At 31.6% G+C, this 17,960-nt stretch overlaps 2 protein-coding genes across 4 annotated transcripts; one reads left to right on the forward strand and one right to left on the reverse strand.

Moving 5' to 3' along the window:
* On the forward strand, positions 4,597-9,172 carry LOC109344960. 2 transcript variants are annotated; one of them, XM_019583693.1, is made up of 11 exons: positions 4,597-4,929; positions 5,472-5,510; positions 5,723-5,825; positions 6,162-6,223; positions 6,722-6,789; positions 6,865-6,914; positions 7,095-7,164; positions 7,565-7,684; positions 8,034-8,154; positions 8,679-8,794; positions 9,152-9,172. In XM_019583693.1, exons 1-10 carry the CDS (start codon positions 4,669-4,671, stop codon positions 8,775-8,777), a joined length of 993 nt encoding a protein of 330 aa, XP_019439238.1. In that variant the 5' UTR covers positions 4,597-4,668; the 3' UTR covers positions 8,778-8,794; positions 9,152-9,172. The 2 variants fall into 2 exon arrangements, with proteins under 2 accessions (XP_019439238.1, XP_019439237.1); XM_019583692.1 differs by having other exon boundaries at positions 4,600-4,929; positions 7,565-7,688; positions 8,038-8,154.
* On the reverse strand, positions 9,243-17,722 carry LOC109344961 (probable rhamnogalacturonate lyase B). 2 transcript variants are annotated; one of them, XM_019583695.1, is made up of 17 exons: positions 17,562-17,722; positions 17,315-17,428; positions 16,064-16,145; positions 15,601-15,722; positions 15,395-15,445; positions 14,838-14,957; positions 14,558-14,677; positions 14,272-14,407; positions 13,121-13,297; positions 12,307-12,462; positions 12,008-12,114; positions 11,817-11,910; positions 11,168-11,309; positions 10,928-11,087; positions 10,607-10,723; positions 10,397-10,523; positions 9,243-9,582 (listed from the first exon to the last, which is right to left on the reverse strand). In XM_019583695.1, exons 2-17 carry the CDS (start codon positions 17,419-17,421, stop codon positions 9,346-9,348), a joined length of 2,055 nt encoding a protein of 684 aa, XP_019439240.1. In that variant the 5' UTR covers positions 17,422-17,428; positions 17,562-17,722; the 3' UTR covers positions 9,243-9,345. The 2 variants fall into 2 exon arrangements, with proteins under 2 accessions (XP_019439240.1, XP_019439241.1); XM_019583696.1 differs by having other exon boundaries at positions 11,817-11,906; positions 12,004-12,114.

Below are 17,960 nucleotides of genomic sequence, written 5' to 3' on the forward strand. Positions count from 1 at the left end.
TCTGTTCATGCTACTTCTAAAACACGAGATAAGTTATTTATTTCGACTACTGATATTACCATGTTTGTCATATGTTATTTAATTTTTAGAAATAATTTTATTAAAAATTATCAAATAAGATAAATGTCATAATAACAAATAATATTTCCCTACTTTCTAATACGAGAATAAAGTATATAAACAACCAATCTCTAAATGCTAGTAGGGTTTATATAAAAAATTAATATAAATATATAATAATATTACATATACATGATAGTCTTAATATGTTTTTTAAAAAACTTGAGTTTGAGCTTTTAGGTTAAATAGACTTTTTGAGAAGTCTCAGTTTAACTTGTTTACTAAAAAGGTCCCACCTAACATGATTTGTTATTGGCTAGGTACTAGCCCCGATAGGCGGTCTGACTTATTTCCAGCTGAATTGTTCGAGAGAAATATATTAATGGAAAGAGGAAAAAAGGTCAAGGGTGAGTGGATAGTTTTTTTTTTATAAATGTAAATTATAAAAATACCCTTATTACTAAAACCTATTACAACTAAGTAAGAACATTATTTTTATCGAAAAAGTCTTGATGCACAATGCTAACCGAATCGTTCTAAAATCCTAATTTACATTAACAAAAACCTTTTCTTAGTAAAAAAAAAATATATTGGGCTTGCAATAGCCCAAGCCCATATTATTGGTTCTCTATATAAAACTGAACTCAGTTTTGTGGAACATAGAAATCAATAGAACATAGACATAACAAGTTTGGTTTTTTGAGTGAAGATGATTATCCCAGTTCGTTGTTTCACATGTGGAAAGGTTTATATACCAATTCTCAACTTTTGAATGCCATTAAATATCATAAAGTTTGCACCTTTTTAATGGTTTTTGAGACACATTAGTAGTAGTATTTTAGGGTTTTGGCTAATATTTTATTTCTCTCATTTAGGTCATTGGAAACAAATGGGATTCATATCTTGATCTTCTTCAGGCAGATTATACTGAAGGGTCAGTTTTTTCAATCCTTGACACCCCTTTTTTATTCTTAAATTTATGTGTTTTTTTATTACAAAAAGAAGGGATTTTTATTCTAAAGTTTCAATTTTTTTATGTATTAATATTGTGTAGTAATGTTATATATGATTAGAATTTGTCCATGTGGTTTTTGTCAGTGGTTTTGTTTGTAATTGTGTTAGTTTCTCAGATTAATATCATCACATTTGTTTTTTTTTTTTGCTATATTGTTTAAATTATGTTTGGTATCTTTGGAAAACTAAAATTAGCTAAGTGTAGTTTGATTAGTGTTTTGTAGTTATGGCTTGTGATTTATGAACATATAATAATCAATTGGTGTTTATCCTTAAACACACTTTGTGTAATAAATATTGTCAATTGGAATGGTTCCCTGTAAACTTTTGGTTTTTCTAGTACCACTCTTTTCGGGCATCGAGGGACAACTAATTTGTGTTGAAGCATGCCTTGTCTGTCTAATTCGATTTCAGTAACTTTGTATAATTGTGTTGCATGCCGGCTTCAGTGGTGATAAGTTTTATTCAGCATGCGTATACACATATGCAACATGTCCAATATAGCTGCAAATAAAAGAAACTTGTTGCGACTTACCACTAGGGTGGTAGTTCATGTGGCACCAATCCTGGTTTAAAAAAATATCAAGATGTGCTGCGATAATGAAATCGCAGAGCAGCGAAGAGGGTCTCTCTCTTCCATGGTTTTTAGTGTGTCGTGATTCTGTATTGCAGTTGTCGCAGCTGCAATCGCGGCTTTCTTGGCGAGATTCATCAAGTGCAGGGATGACATGGTCACTCTCGATTTTGTCATCCTTTTTAGCCGTTTTCTCTCGTCTCTAAACCCTATTGTCTTCCGGGGGTTCGAAATCAGGGATGACCTATTTTTTAACCGTTTTCAACGAGAATGCCCTATTTTTTACATATCCTCGTACACTGTGTTTTGTCCTTTAGAAATGCACTGTACAACCATATTTAACAAATCCTTGTAAAAATAAAATGACAAAGGCACTGCATGTGTGTAGTATTATTTTTTTAACAAAAAGTAAGGCCCGTAATCGACAAAATGCACCACAGAAGAACATCTGCAATGAAATTTACTTTTTCAAACTTTAGATGTTCTTGTGTGGTGCGTTCGTTTATTTCGGTGCATTACATATTTCTTAAAAACAAAACATTACATGTGCAGTGCATTTGTGATTTTGTTTTATCGGGTGCTTGGGGCACAGGGATTTGCATTCTTTTCCTCTGTTTTTCTGTACCCTTATTCTAAACATTCTCTACATACATACTTTCAACTTTCAATCTTTAGAGGCATAAGCTTATTTGACATATATTACGTCTTAATGTTAGTGATAAGAACTTTGAATGGTAATTATGAATGTCTTTAATTTTATTTATTTTTTGAGCATCTACGTGTATAGTATAAATGACTTACATTGTTTCCCTAAGCATCCCAATAGTGGTCATCCCGCTACAGCATATTTGAGATCGGTCACTCCACTCCGCTATCGGGGACTACGTACTTTTATAAGCATGGACGTGGCCCCTTCTAGACTCTAGAGCTTGTTGCATCTTTTGTTTTTGGTTTAAAATATGACATTGGTTATTGAGTATATTTTTCTTTTGAAATTTGGGAAAGCTTTTCAAACAGGATTACCACATACAAATACACTTGCAATTGGTTTTCTTCGTTTGTGTCTCTTAATAAACATTAGAACCATATCATTATATCTTCGGCAGCATTTTATTTTCTAGCTCCTAGTAGATATTAGCTTTCATATACTACAGTATTAACATGTAATGATGGGACGCAGAGATGCACTGGATGCGTTGGGGCTGGTTCGGTATTGCTGTAGACGTATGCTTATGACTCATGTTGATCTCATCGAGAAGCTTCTGAATTACAATAGTAATAATCTCCATCTCCACCCGTTATTATTTTTATGTATTTTCAGGTGTGTTGATTTTTATTATCATTCGGTTTGTACTAAAGCTATATTTGGTTGCAGCTTTGGAGAAATCTGATGGCAGTTAAGAAGGCCTTCGGGAATCATAGGTGACCAAGATATCAGTTGCTTTGCATGTCGTCTACCGACATGTGAATCTTTTCTCCTCTTCGTGTTTTGCAGTATGCAGATCTAGTTTCTATCTGTTTAAGCTGCAACTGATATGTTAATTACCTTTTTTCGTATGTGCTTTGATAGTACTGATTAATAGTGATGACAAACTTGGTCACTACTTATTTTTTGCCTTATATTTTTTAATGCCATAGATAGTTTTTGCACACCGGAAACTCGATAATTTCAACAGTTCATACTTTGACAAAGGCCCATGCTTATGCCTGGAAATTGCAGACAGGATTTGATTCAAGACCTATTATTCGAGTAAACCCACACACCCTCGCACACGCGCACATATCCGCACCCGCACATACCCACACATGCATGCCTGCTCGAATGTCTGTGCGCACGCACACAGACATGTAGTAATCAGTTTTTCTGCTTGTGGGGTAAGAGTGCATATATCTATTCTCTTCAGATCCTATTGAGAGTTTTGTGCACCGAGTCGCACTTTTAGATGATGGCAAAACTCGGGAAACGTCCTATCGTCTGAAATCCTTGCAAGTTGATGGAGATTCAATTGATATAGGTGTGTCCTGCATGTTGTACTTCATAGGTTGTGGTGCAGGCCATGCCCCTAGTGACAAATAACATGAAAAACTGATTCAACCCTCAAGAAATGTACCAGGAAAGAGAGCACCAAAACTATATCATGAAAATTGAAATCACCACCAAAAGATGTCTTTGATCTAGAGAAGGGAAATGGTAATGGAAGTATGGAACAGTTCGGTTCAGTTTTTTTTATGTGTAACCATTTATATTTGGTTCATGATTTCGAAAGTTTTGAAACTGCGCATATTCTATTTAGAGGAATAGGAATATTGTTTTTCATTCGCAAAAAACATAAATTAAATATATATTTTATATTTTCTGGCCAATGAAAAACAAAAAATTGGATTCATTTTTTATATTGTAAAATAACATCAACGGAATTGGATCATTCTAACTATTTTTGTTCGATTCAAGTCAAAGAAACAGGATCATTAAACCCAAATAGGACATTGCTACAAATGATGTTTTTTGTTGGAAGTTTGGTACAAAGTTTACAAAGAATTGGGCATTTGTGTTATAAGGGTGACGATAAAAAAAAGAATAAAAACCTACTTTTGTCCTTCAAATTTTGTGTACCAATTTAGTCGATATAAAATTAAAATGTCCAAAATCATCTCAAAAATATTTAAAATGAGTTAAATTAGTCATTTTTATGTTTGTATCGACTTATATTTACAATTTTGTAGTATTATTACATAGATTCTTTTGCTACTACCAAGAGTAATCCTATTCACAAATTTTCATTACTAAAGATATATTCTTGCTACTATCTAGAGTATCCTCACCCTCCCTATCGGCGTGTGCTTGACCGTTAATGTCACTATAGAGACAATTCTTTCCGAGTCAGGAACATCTACATGTATGTGGGTTAACTGTCCCTAGGGGAATTCAAATTCAATGAAGAAAAAAGATATTGAGGGTTTTAATAAATAGATTGTGTGGTGGGAGAAACAACAATTGAAGGAAAATAAGACAAGATACAATGATGTTTTCATTCTGTTCCAATTCTTCTCTTCACCATTCTCCAATTTCATCACCAAACACCAACACCCCATTTTTAACCACTCTTAACTTCACCACACCATGCTTCAAAAATAGGACTTTGGCTTTGAATAATAGATTCAGAATTATTACAAAATCACAAAATTCAGAAACCACCACACAACAACAACAACAACAGAAGAATGAACAAAACTCTACTTCTCTTCTTTCTTTTCTCTGTCCATTGCTTAAGCTTTTCTCTGTAACTCACTTTCCTTACATTCTAATATTCTTTTTTAGTTCTTGCGGGACCCACAATCTCCATGTTATTTAAAATTAGTCATTTTTATCGTATTTTATGCCATCTGATATTGACCCGTATCCGAAATTTTGGGGACTATTTTATATTTTATCCGAGGGGGTAAAATAAGAAAATATGAGAGAGTGAAACGTGTATTTACTCTTAATATTATTCTTACCTTCCTATTTCGGGTGTTTAAAATTGCGGTTACATTTACATTGTGTTACTTCCTAAACCACAATATTGTGGCTCCAATTGTGGTTGCGGAGTGTAATTTAAAATATCGACCGAAAAAGTTGCACTTGTTAGTTGTTACTATTGCAGCTGAAAAAGATGTTCTTTAAATTCAGTAACAAACTTTGTACATGTTACTCTTAGTTTCATCATATTTCTTCTATATTATGATTATCTTCCTCAATGTAACATATTTTATGTGCTTTTTTAACTAGTATTTTTGTTTTTTTTGCCTTGATTTTCTGATACATTACTTTTATGTTTAATAGGGAGGAGATCCTTCTGGACAACGCAATTTTACTTTGGAGGTGATCTCTTTATCCAACTAGGCAGAGTCGGCTATATGGATCGATGCCATAATGCTGTATCATAAATCATATTTATGGACAAAACATTTATTATGTATTACATCAGATAAAATATACTTATTCACCTATTCGCAATTTACGATTGAAAATCGTGGCGTCATTTGATCTATATGTTATCGACTAACCTTTAGGTTTTTATACTGAATTGGTAGGTAGCAACATCTTCCATGGCTAGCTTGTCAAGGTTTGCTTGGGGATCAAACTCCAAAGTTGAGACTTCAAATCTTCCTATCACTTTGCAGCTTTTTGAATTTGGTATGCTTCTTCCACTTTATGTTGATGTTAAGGAAGAATCCTTGGTTATGCTACTGATAATAATAGGCGAAACATTTTCGGTCTTTGAATTAGTTATTAAAATTCGTCAACATTCCGGTAGTTAATTCATTCATTCTGAACATATTTCTATCACTAAGCATTAGTCTTGGCCTTGATGTTGATAATACTAATCATGATGAAGTGGCTTCTTGTACTTGTCCTCGCCTGCGTCTGTATTTCTTATCGCTCTTACCTCTTACATATTACGGTTAATGTATATCGTAAACTCTTCTAAATGTCCTATGTTAAATCGTTCAAATATTTTTTTGTCAACAGAAGCATGTCCTTTTTGTAGAAGGGTGCGAGAGGCTCTGACCGAACTAGATCTTTCAGTAGAGGTTAGCTGCGAATACTTCACATATGCATAAGCTTGCCGCCTGATTTAATATCTAATGTGTTAGCTTCTGAAAAATGTAATGCCTATCCTATGAACTCCCGTTGAACCACTGGTATACGAGCGCATTCGAGAAGGCATCGAACTTTTGTTTTGGGCACCATGACGGGCCTCAAACTTACGGGCATTCATAAAAAGGATATGGAGAGAATAAGAGTAGATTGGGGAATGAGTGTAGGTATAGTGCAGGAGTCTGTTATGCAAGTTTAATGCACAGGTGGCGGCAGGACATTGGCAGTTGGTGCTGGAATCATGGAGAGTGGTGTTAAGGGAGGTCATCATTGGGTAGTTTCGGGGGAATAGGGATCCTCTGTCCCAAAATAAGCATGTCCCGATGTCTCATCACTTATGAGAAACAGTTTATACACTTATGAGAAATTGATTTATGGTTCACTTTTGTCAATCAGTTCCGCTAATATTAACCGTATCATGCGATCAATAGGTGTATCCTTGTCCAAAGGGTTCTGTAAGACACAGAGAGGTGGTCAGAAAATCTGGTGGCAAAGAGATGTATGTGGTTCTTCTTATCTGCTTCTGATTTTATTGCAGTGTTTTTTATTTGGTGTTCATACCGAAATTTTGCAGGTTTCCTTTCCTCATTGATCGAAATAGTGGTATTTCGATGTATGAAAGTGGTAAGTGAGGAAGCTTTCTCCCTATTCTTTCTCCAAAATCCAAATCGTCGCGGGTTATCTTGTTTAATGAAAATGCTATATACCACAGTTATTTATTTTATTTCTAACCTCTAACCGAATGCCACATGCCTGCATTCATGATCGTAATTCAATCGTTCTATTCTTGGTTTCTTGCTGTAGGTGATATTGTAAAATACTTATTTGAGCAATATGGAGAAGGAAGAAGTCCATCACCGGGACTTTTAGAGAGGTAAATCGAGTACAATCTTCCTTAGACGAAATTGCTGTATTTATACGTTAAGAAGAACTAGAATATTTGATGGTAATCGATACATCATATTAGTATGTAACTAAATTGTGTAACATGCTTTGACACGAATAGTATGTTCCTCATTCTGGGCCGACTTGGAAAACAATTGTTATGTTGCGCTGAATAGGTTTTTGTAAGCAAATATAAATGATTTATGTGAGTCTTATGACTGAGATGATGGCATTAACCATAGACTCTCTGTTATGAGGTTGTTCCAGTACGACCTTACACCACTTGATCAACGCCCTGTTGGTTTTCGTGCTGAGGTTGTTCCATATTGCATAGATTGGTAAAGGTCGAATTTCGATTTTTTTGCTCTTAAAAACCCTCTCTTGTGCAGCACTATTTTTACTGGATGGATGCCGACAATACTTCGGGCAGGTAGAGGAATGACACTATGGGAACGTTCAACGCCTGACCCTCCTCCGGGAAAGTTGGAGCTCTTCTCATATGAAAATAATCCTGTAAGATAATGCTCTTCTATCTCCAATATGCAAGTGTATAAATGAAAAGAGAATCAGATTTATTTGTACTTAGTTTCCTTCCTTTTAAATTCAACCTCGCTGAAAGAAGCAATTCATATAATGTGCTGCAGTTAAATGTCATGCGATTGTCGTAGGAAGAACTAGATTTGCTGAAAGAATTTATCGTCAAGTATCTTACTATTTCCGTATATGGACATAGTGAATAGTAAGACACTTGACGATAAATTCAACCTTGGCTGAAAGAATTTATCGTTACGTATCTTATTATCTCACTATGTGGTTGGACATATTTCTTGTAATCGATTGATTTTGACATTTTATTTTCCAGTATGCACGGATTGTTCGAGAGGCATTATGTGAATTGGAACTTCCATACATTCTTCAAAATGTGGGAGAAGGATCGTGTCGAATGAAGTCACTCGTGGACGCTTCTGGATCTAAAGAGGTTAGAACTTTTTGGAACCGATAGAACTGCATTTAAATTCAACTGAAATTTGTATGGTTCTAAGTATGTTGGTTGTTTGACAGTTAGAAATTTTGCAATGGATTTTCTGTACCCTTGTCAAGTAGGTTAACTGTCATGTCCAGTAATGGATCGAGTACTAATAACAAGTCAGAGCCGAATAAAGAGCCGAATAAAGATCCTCTGTCCCAGAATTTTCCTGTCTTAATGTTCTTAGCCGATCAAACTTCATAAAATAATGTTAAAATATTAATTTATAATTTTATGATTTTTCTTTTTAAATGAATGGGGCTTTCTAATTGGCTTTGGACAGAGTGGGACATGAATAGGGACATATGATCTTCATCTCGCCTTTTTGGGCGGGAAAGTTGTCGTGACTTTAGGTGATCTGCGCGATTGAATGAAAATCGAATGACTTATATTCCAATTTGTATTGCTAGTTTCTTCTCTTTATCCTGGATCTGGAATTGCTGATTTATGAATAATTGAAATCCATGCATGAACAGGTTCCTTACCTTATTGATCACAGCACTGGATTTCAATCTGGAGAGTATAAGAAGATCTTACATTATTTGTTTGAAACCTATTCAGCAGCTATTGTATAATTTACACATTCAACAACTCAAGATTAATGATGAGTGTAATATCTATACAATGACGATGTAAAAATTTATACACAGTCGGTAAATCATCCATCATTCAGATATATTACTTTTATTTAAAAGTCGTCACAGATGATTGAAAATGAATGATGGATGAATGTGTCTCAAATGTATCACAACCTTGGTTTTCATAAAATTGATTGATAGGGATAGTGATATATGGTATGGATCCTCTTACAAGTTTCAATTACATGTTAACACTTGAATCATTATATATATGAGTATAAAATTTATGCACTGACAGTGTAAAGATTTATATACAGTCAATATATTATTCTATTCATCGTTCATTTATACTAATTTTATTTAAAAATCAATAATGATAGAAAATGGATGATAAAAAATGCAGTGACCGTGTAAAAATTTATATGTTTCATAATTTATAAACTAAATAATTAGTCCATGTAAGATGAGATATTTTATTACTCGATGATAAAACCGTATACTTGTACTAAGAAACTCTAATTACATATTTACAATATGAACTCAAATTTGGATACAAACAATTCAATTAAGTGCAAGGACTTTCTAATCGAATATAATCATACATAACTCCTTGAAAAGAATTTATGGCTCTTGATTGCTTCATATAGATAATGTTCTTTCCTTTCATAAAATAATCACTTGAAATATCAATACTAAATAACCAATGTAATCCATGCAAGCCATGCCTTGCAATAGCATTATCTCCACCTATTTGTCCTGTTGTAAAGTGTGGTGGATTGATGCTAGGGTTATTGAACCGAACCTAATGATCAAACATTAGAAAGTGAGGATAATGTTGAGAGTAAACTATAATCGATAGGGATGTTCGAGTCCAGACTGGTTTAAAAATAGAACAAAAAATTGAATTAAAATAAATCGAAACCGCAAAAATCAAAAGTGTTTGAATTGTATTGGATTTTTTTAGTAAAGACTGACTGGTCCGGTCTAGTTTTTGGTTTCACCTCTTGGATCCAGCTCAATCTAGACCAGACCGAAATTGTTTAAGTGTGTAACCTTTTAAATATCTTCCACATTCAACCCTAAGCTTACTCCTAAATTGTTCCTCTTTGCTTAAATTATTTAAGTGTTATCTTGTTGTTATTGTTGTTGCTACTACTGTTATTGTTGGTGTTGTTGTTGTTTACTTTACTGTTGTTATTGTTGTTTACTTTATCGTTGTTGTTTACTTTTAATGTTGTTGAACACTATTTTGTTGTTGTTTTATGCCTGATAATAAGTATTTTTTAAAAGTTTTCGGTGTATGTGCAATTATTATTATTTATAAAAAAAATCGTTAGACCAGATCGCATATTAAATACGTGTTGGATCAAATGATTTTTTTGGCTAAAAATCGATCCAAATGGACTGCAAACAACCCTACTAACCAGTGAGTACAATTCCATGAAGATTGAGTATTAGACAATTTAATTATACATGTTTCCTAATTGTTCATGAATATCCAAAATGTTAGTCAAAATAATCTCTCATATAGTATTAACATAATATGATTTTTACGATTTAGAGACTAACTCGGTCGATATTTTGAACATTCAAATATAAGGGGTAAAGAGACTTACTTGTAGCTCAGCATCTTTAGCAGATGCCAAGGCCAATTGTAGTGTGTAGTTTCCACTAAAAATGTCATGTTCATGTTCAAATATAATCTTCCATGTAGTTGGTTCATATGTATTATTTCCTATGTTTCTGCATGGATTACAATTTATAGTCAATTCAAAACTCAAGAGCAAAAAAAAAATTAACATTTAAGATTTATTAACCTAAATTACCTTGTAACATGAGCAAAAAACCAATCCTTCTTAAACTTGTTAACACCAATAGTGTATTCTAGATCATTATTTGGATATAAATCAACATAACGATCCCATAAACCGTATTGCCTAAACCTGTGAAAAATATAGATACATAGAACGAGTCAATAAAAATAAACAATATAAATTTAATTGGCTTGTGAAATTTCACTTAAGTAACATTTGAGATTTTTGAGTACTTTTATGTGAGAATTTTATTTTTAGAGATTAAAAGTGTCCTCGTATTAGACCAATTTCGGTCTTATACTTTAAAAAAATAAAGAAGAATTTTAGACTAACTTCTCTCTAGGTTGATCATTATATAATTTATTCATGAGAGTAGGATAAGGGTCTGGCACATAGAATTCAGCGGCTGAACGATCTGGAACTCCGATTTCCCAAAGAGTTGGTCCATTTCTCGGAGGAATATAAACCAATTTATCCAAATTCATGACTCCTCCTACATTAATACAAAGAAATTATCGAATTGAGTAAGTTATTTGTGCTAAAACACTCAAAAAAGAGTAGAAGATATTTAACCTTGTGTAATGAGGATTGAAGTATTGTATTTGTAATCACCAATAAAACCAGGAACCCATGCATACAAATTATAAACTCCAGGTACAATATTTTCTATTGTGAAATATCCCTTTGAGTCAGTTCTAGTCCAGAATTGATAGCCCTGTAAAATAATTTTTTATTTTACTTAATTATCTTTTGCCCAAAAAAATTATTCCACAAATCATCATCTTAAGCATGAACAAATAGATATTAAAAATAATTAAAGAAATTGAATAAATTTCACTAGCTCCAAACTTTAAATATATAGATACAATATTGTTAATACTGTACCGGTCATTAAACCGGTTAGGGAATTAGTATAATGGTATAGCGGTTCACTAATTAAACTGCATACCGGTGAAATTAGATATAAAAATATAATATATTATTATTAATGTTGAAAAATCAATAAAAAAGTTAATAGTTTTTCAATTTCATTAAGAAGTTAATTTTAAATAAAAACTGGTCGGTATGGTTCAATTGAAAGCCGGCCGATATGACCGGTTTTGGCCAGTTTTAACCGGTATGATTGCATGACCGGTATAATTACTATGCCGTACCGTGTTGAGACTGGTTTACCGATTGAACCGGCCGGCACGATCCAGTTTTTATAACACTGTATATTTACCTTGCTTTCTCTCTGCCATGATCCTGCATCTCCAGGCAAAGCAAGACCAACATAAGCATTTTTAGCATTCTGCAATGTACCTCCTTTGATGTATCTAAAATGAAAGAACAATATAAGATACTTTTATATTTATGCTACTTTATGAAATTAAAAAAGAATAAAAATGTAAGTTGTTAAATTATTAAATATACCTATCTTGGATTAGTAATCTTCCCAATACTTTTCCTCTTTCATTGGGTTGAATGAAATCTTGTGATCTAGGAAAATCATAAGGCCAGCTTTTGACTTCCTTTGATAGCTAATTGATTAAACAACAAAATCAAAATCAAATAATGTATGTGTTATAATAAATTGTTGCATTGTTCTTTTGCAACATTTTCACAAGTATTTTTTTCTTTATAAACTTGAAAAGTGTTAGAAAGGTGTTGTATTATAGTTAACAAAACATTCTTATAAACTATACAATTGGTGTATTTAGTGGTAATTGTACCTGATCCACAGCATCTGACCAAAGAGAAAGTGAACTATCTTTAGTTGTAGCAGAGTTAAGGTAAACAAAAACAGGACCAAAAACCTTTTTATATGTCTCCCCTTCTTCAAATGACATGGTTACTTCCTTTCCAGCATAGTGAGTACTCACAAACATCTAAGCATAAATAACATGCAAATCAGAAGAAAATGTTTGAACTGATAATGTAAAAGTTTTATACATTGTTAGTGAATTATCTACCATTTATATTTAATCATTATTTACTCTTCAAAAAAGTAATAAAAAAATGAATAATGAATACAGTGTAAAAGTTGGATGACATTTGTATGTTGATATTATAAGTTGTGATTTTATTTTTAGCATCATAACACATTTAACATAAAAATGCAAAATTGAATGTAAAACTATATATACTTTGATAGATTATTGTTGTGGGACTCTTTATTTTAAGATGAGAGGATATGTCTAATGCTAAAACAAATCCATAATTTAAAGCAAAATTACATGTTGCCTACTAACATAAGCTTTCAATTTTGTTTATGTATGAGGGTAGTGTAAGTGGGCCAAATCCATTTATGGAATTTGTTTGTTTTTTTGGTTACTAGAGACAATCTTGTCCGAGCTGTAAATATCTACAGTATATGTAGTTAACTCTCTCGGCGAATATTTTTTTTATCTATAAGACTCAAACTTGAGACCTTACTTAAGGGGAACAATCATTTACCACTTGAACCAAACATCCGTTCGTATTTATGGAATTTGTTTTGGGTTTGGTTTGGAGTTGGTAAGATAATAATAAGATATGGGGACTTACATTTAGGGTGATGGGACCCGCATGAGAAGTGAGATCTTGTTTATTGGGTCCACCATTTCTGAATTCATTACTTGGTGTTATCATCCAAAAACCCATTGGTGAATCAGAATCAATACTAATCCAACCATGTACTTTGTTGTCTTTATTCTCAATTGAATATTGATATTTGTCATCAACCTGAAAGCCCAACACAACAATTATCATTCATTCACTACCATTATGAACCCAACCAAAAACATGTCACTAGCAAAGCATCAAAAAACCAAGTTATAAACCCAACATAAAAACTATACATGTTTTTATTCCTAGGAAATAAAGTTTTATTTTGAGTTATACAATTTAATTTTTTTCTTGTTTTTAGTTTTTATTAATTGAAATATGTTAAGTAATGAGTATTATATAATTACTTAACATATTTCTAAGGGTGGAAACAGGTCAGGCTAAGTTAGGCTTTGCCTTAAACTAGCCGAACCTATATAGTATATATGAGTTTGGGTCTGACTTATTAGTCTATTTAAAAAAATATTCAAAGCCTAAGTCTGACATGTTTAAAAGTTTGGTCTAACATGTTAGCCTATTTGAAGGCATGATATACTATATGATAATGAAATAGGTCATCCTATCTATATTTGAATGTGCTAATAGGCCTACTTTTGGCTAGACCACCCATCTAACTCTAATAATTTAAATATATTTTTATATTTATATTAATATTAAAATTACATATATAATAATATTACTTATATAATATTACTAAATAGGTTAGCATGTTAAGCTTAATAGGCCTTTTAGATGGTCTAGAGCCTAGCCTATTAAGTTAAGTAGTTTTTTTTTTAAAATAAGTGAGTCGGACTTGTTCACACAAAAAGTCTAGCCTGACCTAGCGTGTTATAGATCAGGTAATATACACCTGATAGGTAGCCTAACATGTTTCTATCCTTACATATTTCAACTTAATAATATGTTAAGTAATGATAAGATACACATGATAATATATGAAGATTACAAGGAAACATTTAACATATTCCAATTAAACAATTCAAAACAAATTTGATATTTTGAGAGCTATCAACAAAATAACCTAACTTTACAAAGAATACACATATATTTAAGCCCAAAAAAGGAACACATTGGTGAAGAAAGGTACTTACCTCTCCTCTAAATTGTGGGTTACTTGGGTTGGTTAATAGAATTGCTTCAGGATATGACAAGTTTTGGCCCATTTTTCTATCTTCCATTGTTGGCATAATTCTTTGCATGTTGTCTTCTATAGCCATGTAGTTGAACCTATCCCATTCATCATTCATTAATTAATTAATTACAAATTTCAATTTTCTTTTCTTTAAAAACTTAAACCATTAGAGAAATCAATCTAATGAAAGTTTTCTTTAAACTAGAATTTGTTTTCTATATTGTTTTAATTTTTTTTCGAGCTACCTGTTTTCCTGAAGCTTGAAAACAATTCTAATTTGATCAACTTCTACAGCTGGCAATCCTTTCGGACGATCAAATATTGCGTATGAATAAAATCCAGAATCATTTCCTCGGAAGATGTACCTGTGTTTTATGCAAGGTTAATTAGCATATATACTTCCTAAAAATATTATCATACTTTGATTTTATTCAATTTTTTTATTATCAATATTATATATCTTTAATTCTATCTCTAACCTATTTTCTATTCATCCTAAAAATATATTAGTGGAAAATAACTCACCTTGTATCTATGTTTATAGGGACACTTGTGCCATTCATGGAAGATTCCCATATTCTTAAAAATGAAACCTCAACTAGATTTTCCTCTGCTGTTATTACTGAAAATTTTGTCCCATGGATTCTGCATCATAGTATCATTATATCATTAATAATATATCAAAACAATTTGTTTACATCCCTCAAAGTAATAAAAACATAACTTTTGCAATTTTTTTTTTAGATAAAGAAAGTAGAAAGAATGATTATAATTGAGGAGATAAAATTTATTTGATTTCATTCTAATAAATCACATTTAACAAGGTTAATTTGTCTCTAAATATAAGTTTTTAATAATATTTAGATTATTTATATCATACATATATCTCTTATGTTTTCCATCTATATTTATTATTCCATTATTCCAATAAACCATTTTATTTTTCCAATAATTGCATTATTCTATGCTATATTCAATATAAAATTATTCAAAATAAATGATGAATAAAATAATGATTATTTATAAATATTTATACTCACAATACATACATATTATTCTCTTAAATCGTACAATTATTATACCTCTCAAATGAAGATGATTTTCCAGGTTCATTCCAAACAACATCCAAGTACCTAGAAACATGAACACACATTGGTTAAGTGGTTCAACAAAACTATTGACTTATATATTCATCTAACTTTTATACCTCACATTTAATTGATTAGTTATTAAAACTAAACCTAAAATTCATAATATTAATTTAGTTTTGTATGAAGTAGGTACATACCCTCTATCTTGTTCTTTATTTTCAACTTCAAGAATATTATCAATTCCATTATATGATATTCCAATAATGTAGCCTTCAGGAATTGACAAAGTGACAGAAATTATGCCATTGTCAACCACCAACTGCAAATAAAGTTAAACTTGAAGACAATTTTAATAATAATAAAAGGCCAAAACCAAGTACTACTTATTATAGACCAAAAGCCAAAATCTAACTAAAGATTTTTTTTTTTTTATAAATATTTTTGAACAAAATTCCTAAATACTTGTTTTGATTTGTCAAAAAATATGGGGTTCTTCAAAAATCTTAAATGTAAATAAAATTAACTCTTTTAATACGAATTTTTGAAATTTTTTGTTTCTATCTATTACTATTTTGTCTCATGTTTTAGATACATAAAAAAAATGAGTGGGGAAAGTAAATATTTTATCAAATAACTAGTTTCAAAAGCCAAATAGTAAACCTTATGATTACTTTCATTATTCAGCTTCACTGCATAATTAGAAAGTGGTGGTTCCTGCCTATTGTTTTCCCTCAAAGCTCTCCTGCATATGAATTGAACCAAAAAGTCTATTAGAATAGTAAATTCTTTTCAATTGTCAATGCATTATCATGTGAAATGTTTTTGTTTACAATATTAGAACTAGTCTAGTGACAATCGGACCAGACTGAACGGTTCTATTGATTCTGATCGTAAACATGACTTGAAAATAATTCTGATTTGTTGTCTTAAACAAATGAGAGATTAGACCGTTTTAATTTGGGAAAATTTTGGTCTGACCGTATCAAACTGGAATAAACTGAGAAGTGAACCGAATGGTTCCATTAATTATATAAAATTTCTCATTTATATATATACATTCCTAATTTGAATTATTAGAAGATAATCATTTGAGTTGTTATACACACATTGCTAATTGAATTATTATAATATATAGACAAATATGTTAATATTATTTTCCAAGGAAGAAGCTTTCACGAGAGTTGTGAAAGTGGAAGAGTCAGAAAGTGCAGCATGGGAAGAAGTAAATGAAATGCAACAAAGAACCAATTCTTTTCATCATCACGGATACAATTGCTAACTTCTAAATTGTCTTTTCAATACCATAAAGTAATAATCAACCCCTTGTGGTATGGTTCGAGTAAAAGACACATAGATCAAAATGTCAAATGATTGATTCCGAGAAATTTATTTATTAGATTCAAAAATGAATTGGTTCATTATGATATGAGAATATACTGGTAGTTATATAAACAAATAAAGTGAACAAAAGTAACATGAAATTTTATTCTAAAAATCCACATGTGAGAGTGAGATGAAAAGGAGAATAGAAAAGACAAAGAAACCGTGACTCTTTAAGACCCCACTTTCTCTCTTCCCCCATTTTGTTTTTTTATTATTTATAAAATTACTTTTCATGAAAAGAATAAAAACAACATCAACATAATAGAATGTCTTCCATTTTAGTGCTACCTCTCATGCTTCTCTCTTTCCTTTTCTTCTTTCTGACACACTTCAAATATAAAAACCAAAAAAAGTTATTTTCTCGTAAGTTATACCATTACATGTATTATCGGCTGTGATTAGTTAAAAAATTAGTTAATTATTAATTTTTTTAACTTAAAACAATTTTCCAACCTACCACAACTTAATAATATATGTAATGACACGACTTATGAGATAGCCGATATACTCCTAGAGAAGAGAACAAACCTCAATGGTGTATTCTCAGAACAGCCACCATGGAAGACTAGCTGCATAGTTATTCCAAACAACCATAGCATCAAAACTCTTTTATTTATGTTACACATTTTCTTCATCTCTTACCTTCAAAAACAATGAGCAACTTTATTTCATATAATACTATACAATACCATAATGAAATTTAAATGCAACAATTATATTCACATAATGTGGCTAAAATAATAAGGAATAAAGATTATGTAAGACATGAACGAACCTTTAGAATTTCAAATGTGAGAAAGTGTATATGAGCAATAGGAGATGAAAGATTAGAGATATTGTGTTTTTGTGTTCTCTTTTTTCTCTCTCTTAGTAACAAAATTCTCTTTGGAGCATTAATGTGAACCTTAGAAAAACGTAGTGACATTTGAATGATGACAAGTTAATGGGCCAAATATTTATACTGCAAAACTCAATGACCAAATCCACCTTCTCTTCTCTGATATGTTTACAAACATTTCCAAGGGTGGTAGAAAAGAAACATCTTTTTAGTATTATTATCTTGGAACGTTAGCCAGTTTGTTTTTTTGTTTCACGTGTATCATCCCACTAGAGGTAATCCTATCCGAGTCGAGTCGGAAATATTCATAGGTATGTTGGGCTAATTCTCCCAATG

Source organism: Lupinus angustifolius, chromosome LG04 (genome assembly GCF_001865875.1).
Source record: "Lupinus angustifolius cultivar Tanjil chromosome LG04, LupAngTanjil_v1.0, whole genome shotgun sequence".
Classification (NCBI taxonomy): domain Eukaryota; kingdom Viridiplantae; phylum Streptophyta; class Magnoliopsida; order Fabales; family Fabaceae; genus Lupinus; species Lupinus angustifolius.

Excerpts from the sequence above, each read along its gene's own strand:
- LOC109344960 (XM_019583693.1), top strand. The coding sequence starts at position 4,669 with ATGATGTTTTCATTCTGTTCCAATTCTTCTCTTCACCATTCTCCAATT. Across the intron at positions 6,790-6,864 it reads AAATCTGGTGGCAAAGAGAT|GTTTCCTTTCCTCATTGATC; the intron begins GTATGTGGTTCT and ends GAAATTTTGCAG. Across the intron at positions 7,685-8,033 it reads CTCTTCTCATATGAAAATAA|CCAGTATGCACGGATTGTTC; the intron begins TCCTGTAAGATA and ends ACATTTTATTTT.
- LOC109344961 (XM_019583695.1), bottom strand. The coding sequence starts at position 17,421 with ATGAAGAAAATGTGTAACATAAATAAAAGAGTTTTGATGCTATGGTTG. Across the intron at positions 14,408-14,557 it reads TTCAAGCTTCAGGAAAACAG|GTTCAACTACATGGCTATAG; the intron begins GTAGCTCGAAAA and ends TGAATGGGATAG. Across the intron at positions 11,088-11,167 it reads TTCAATCCTCATTACACAAG|GAGGAGTCATGAATTTGGAT; the intron begins GTTAAATATCTT and ends GTATTAATGTAG.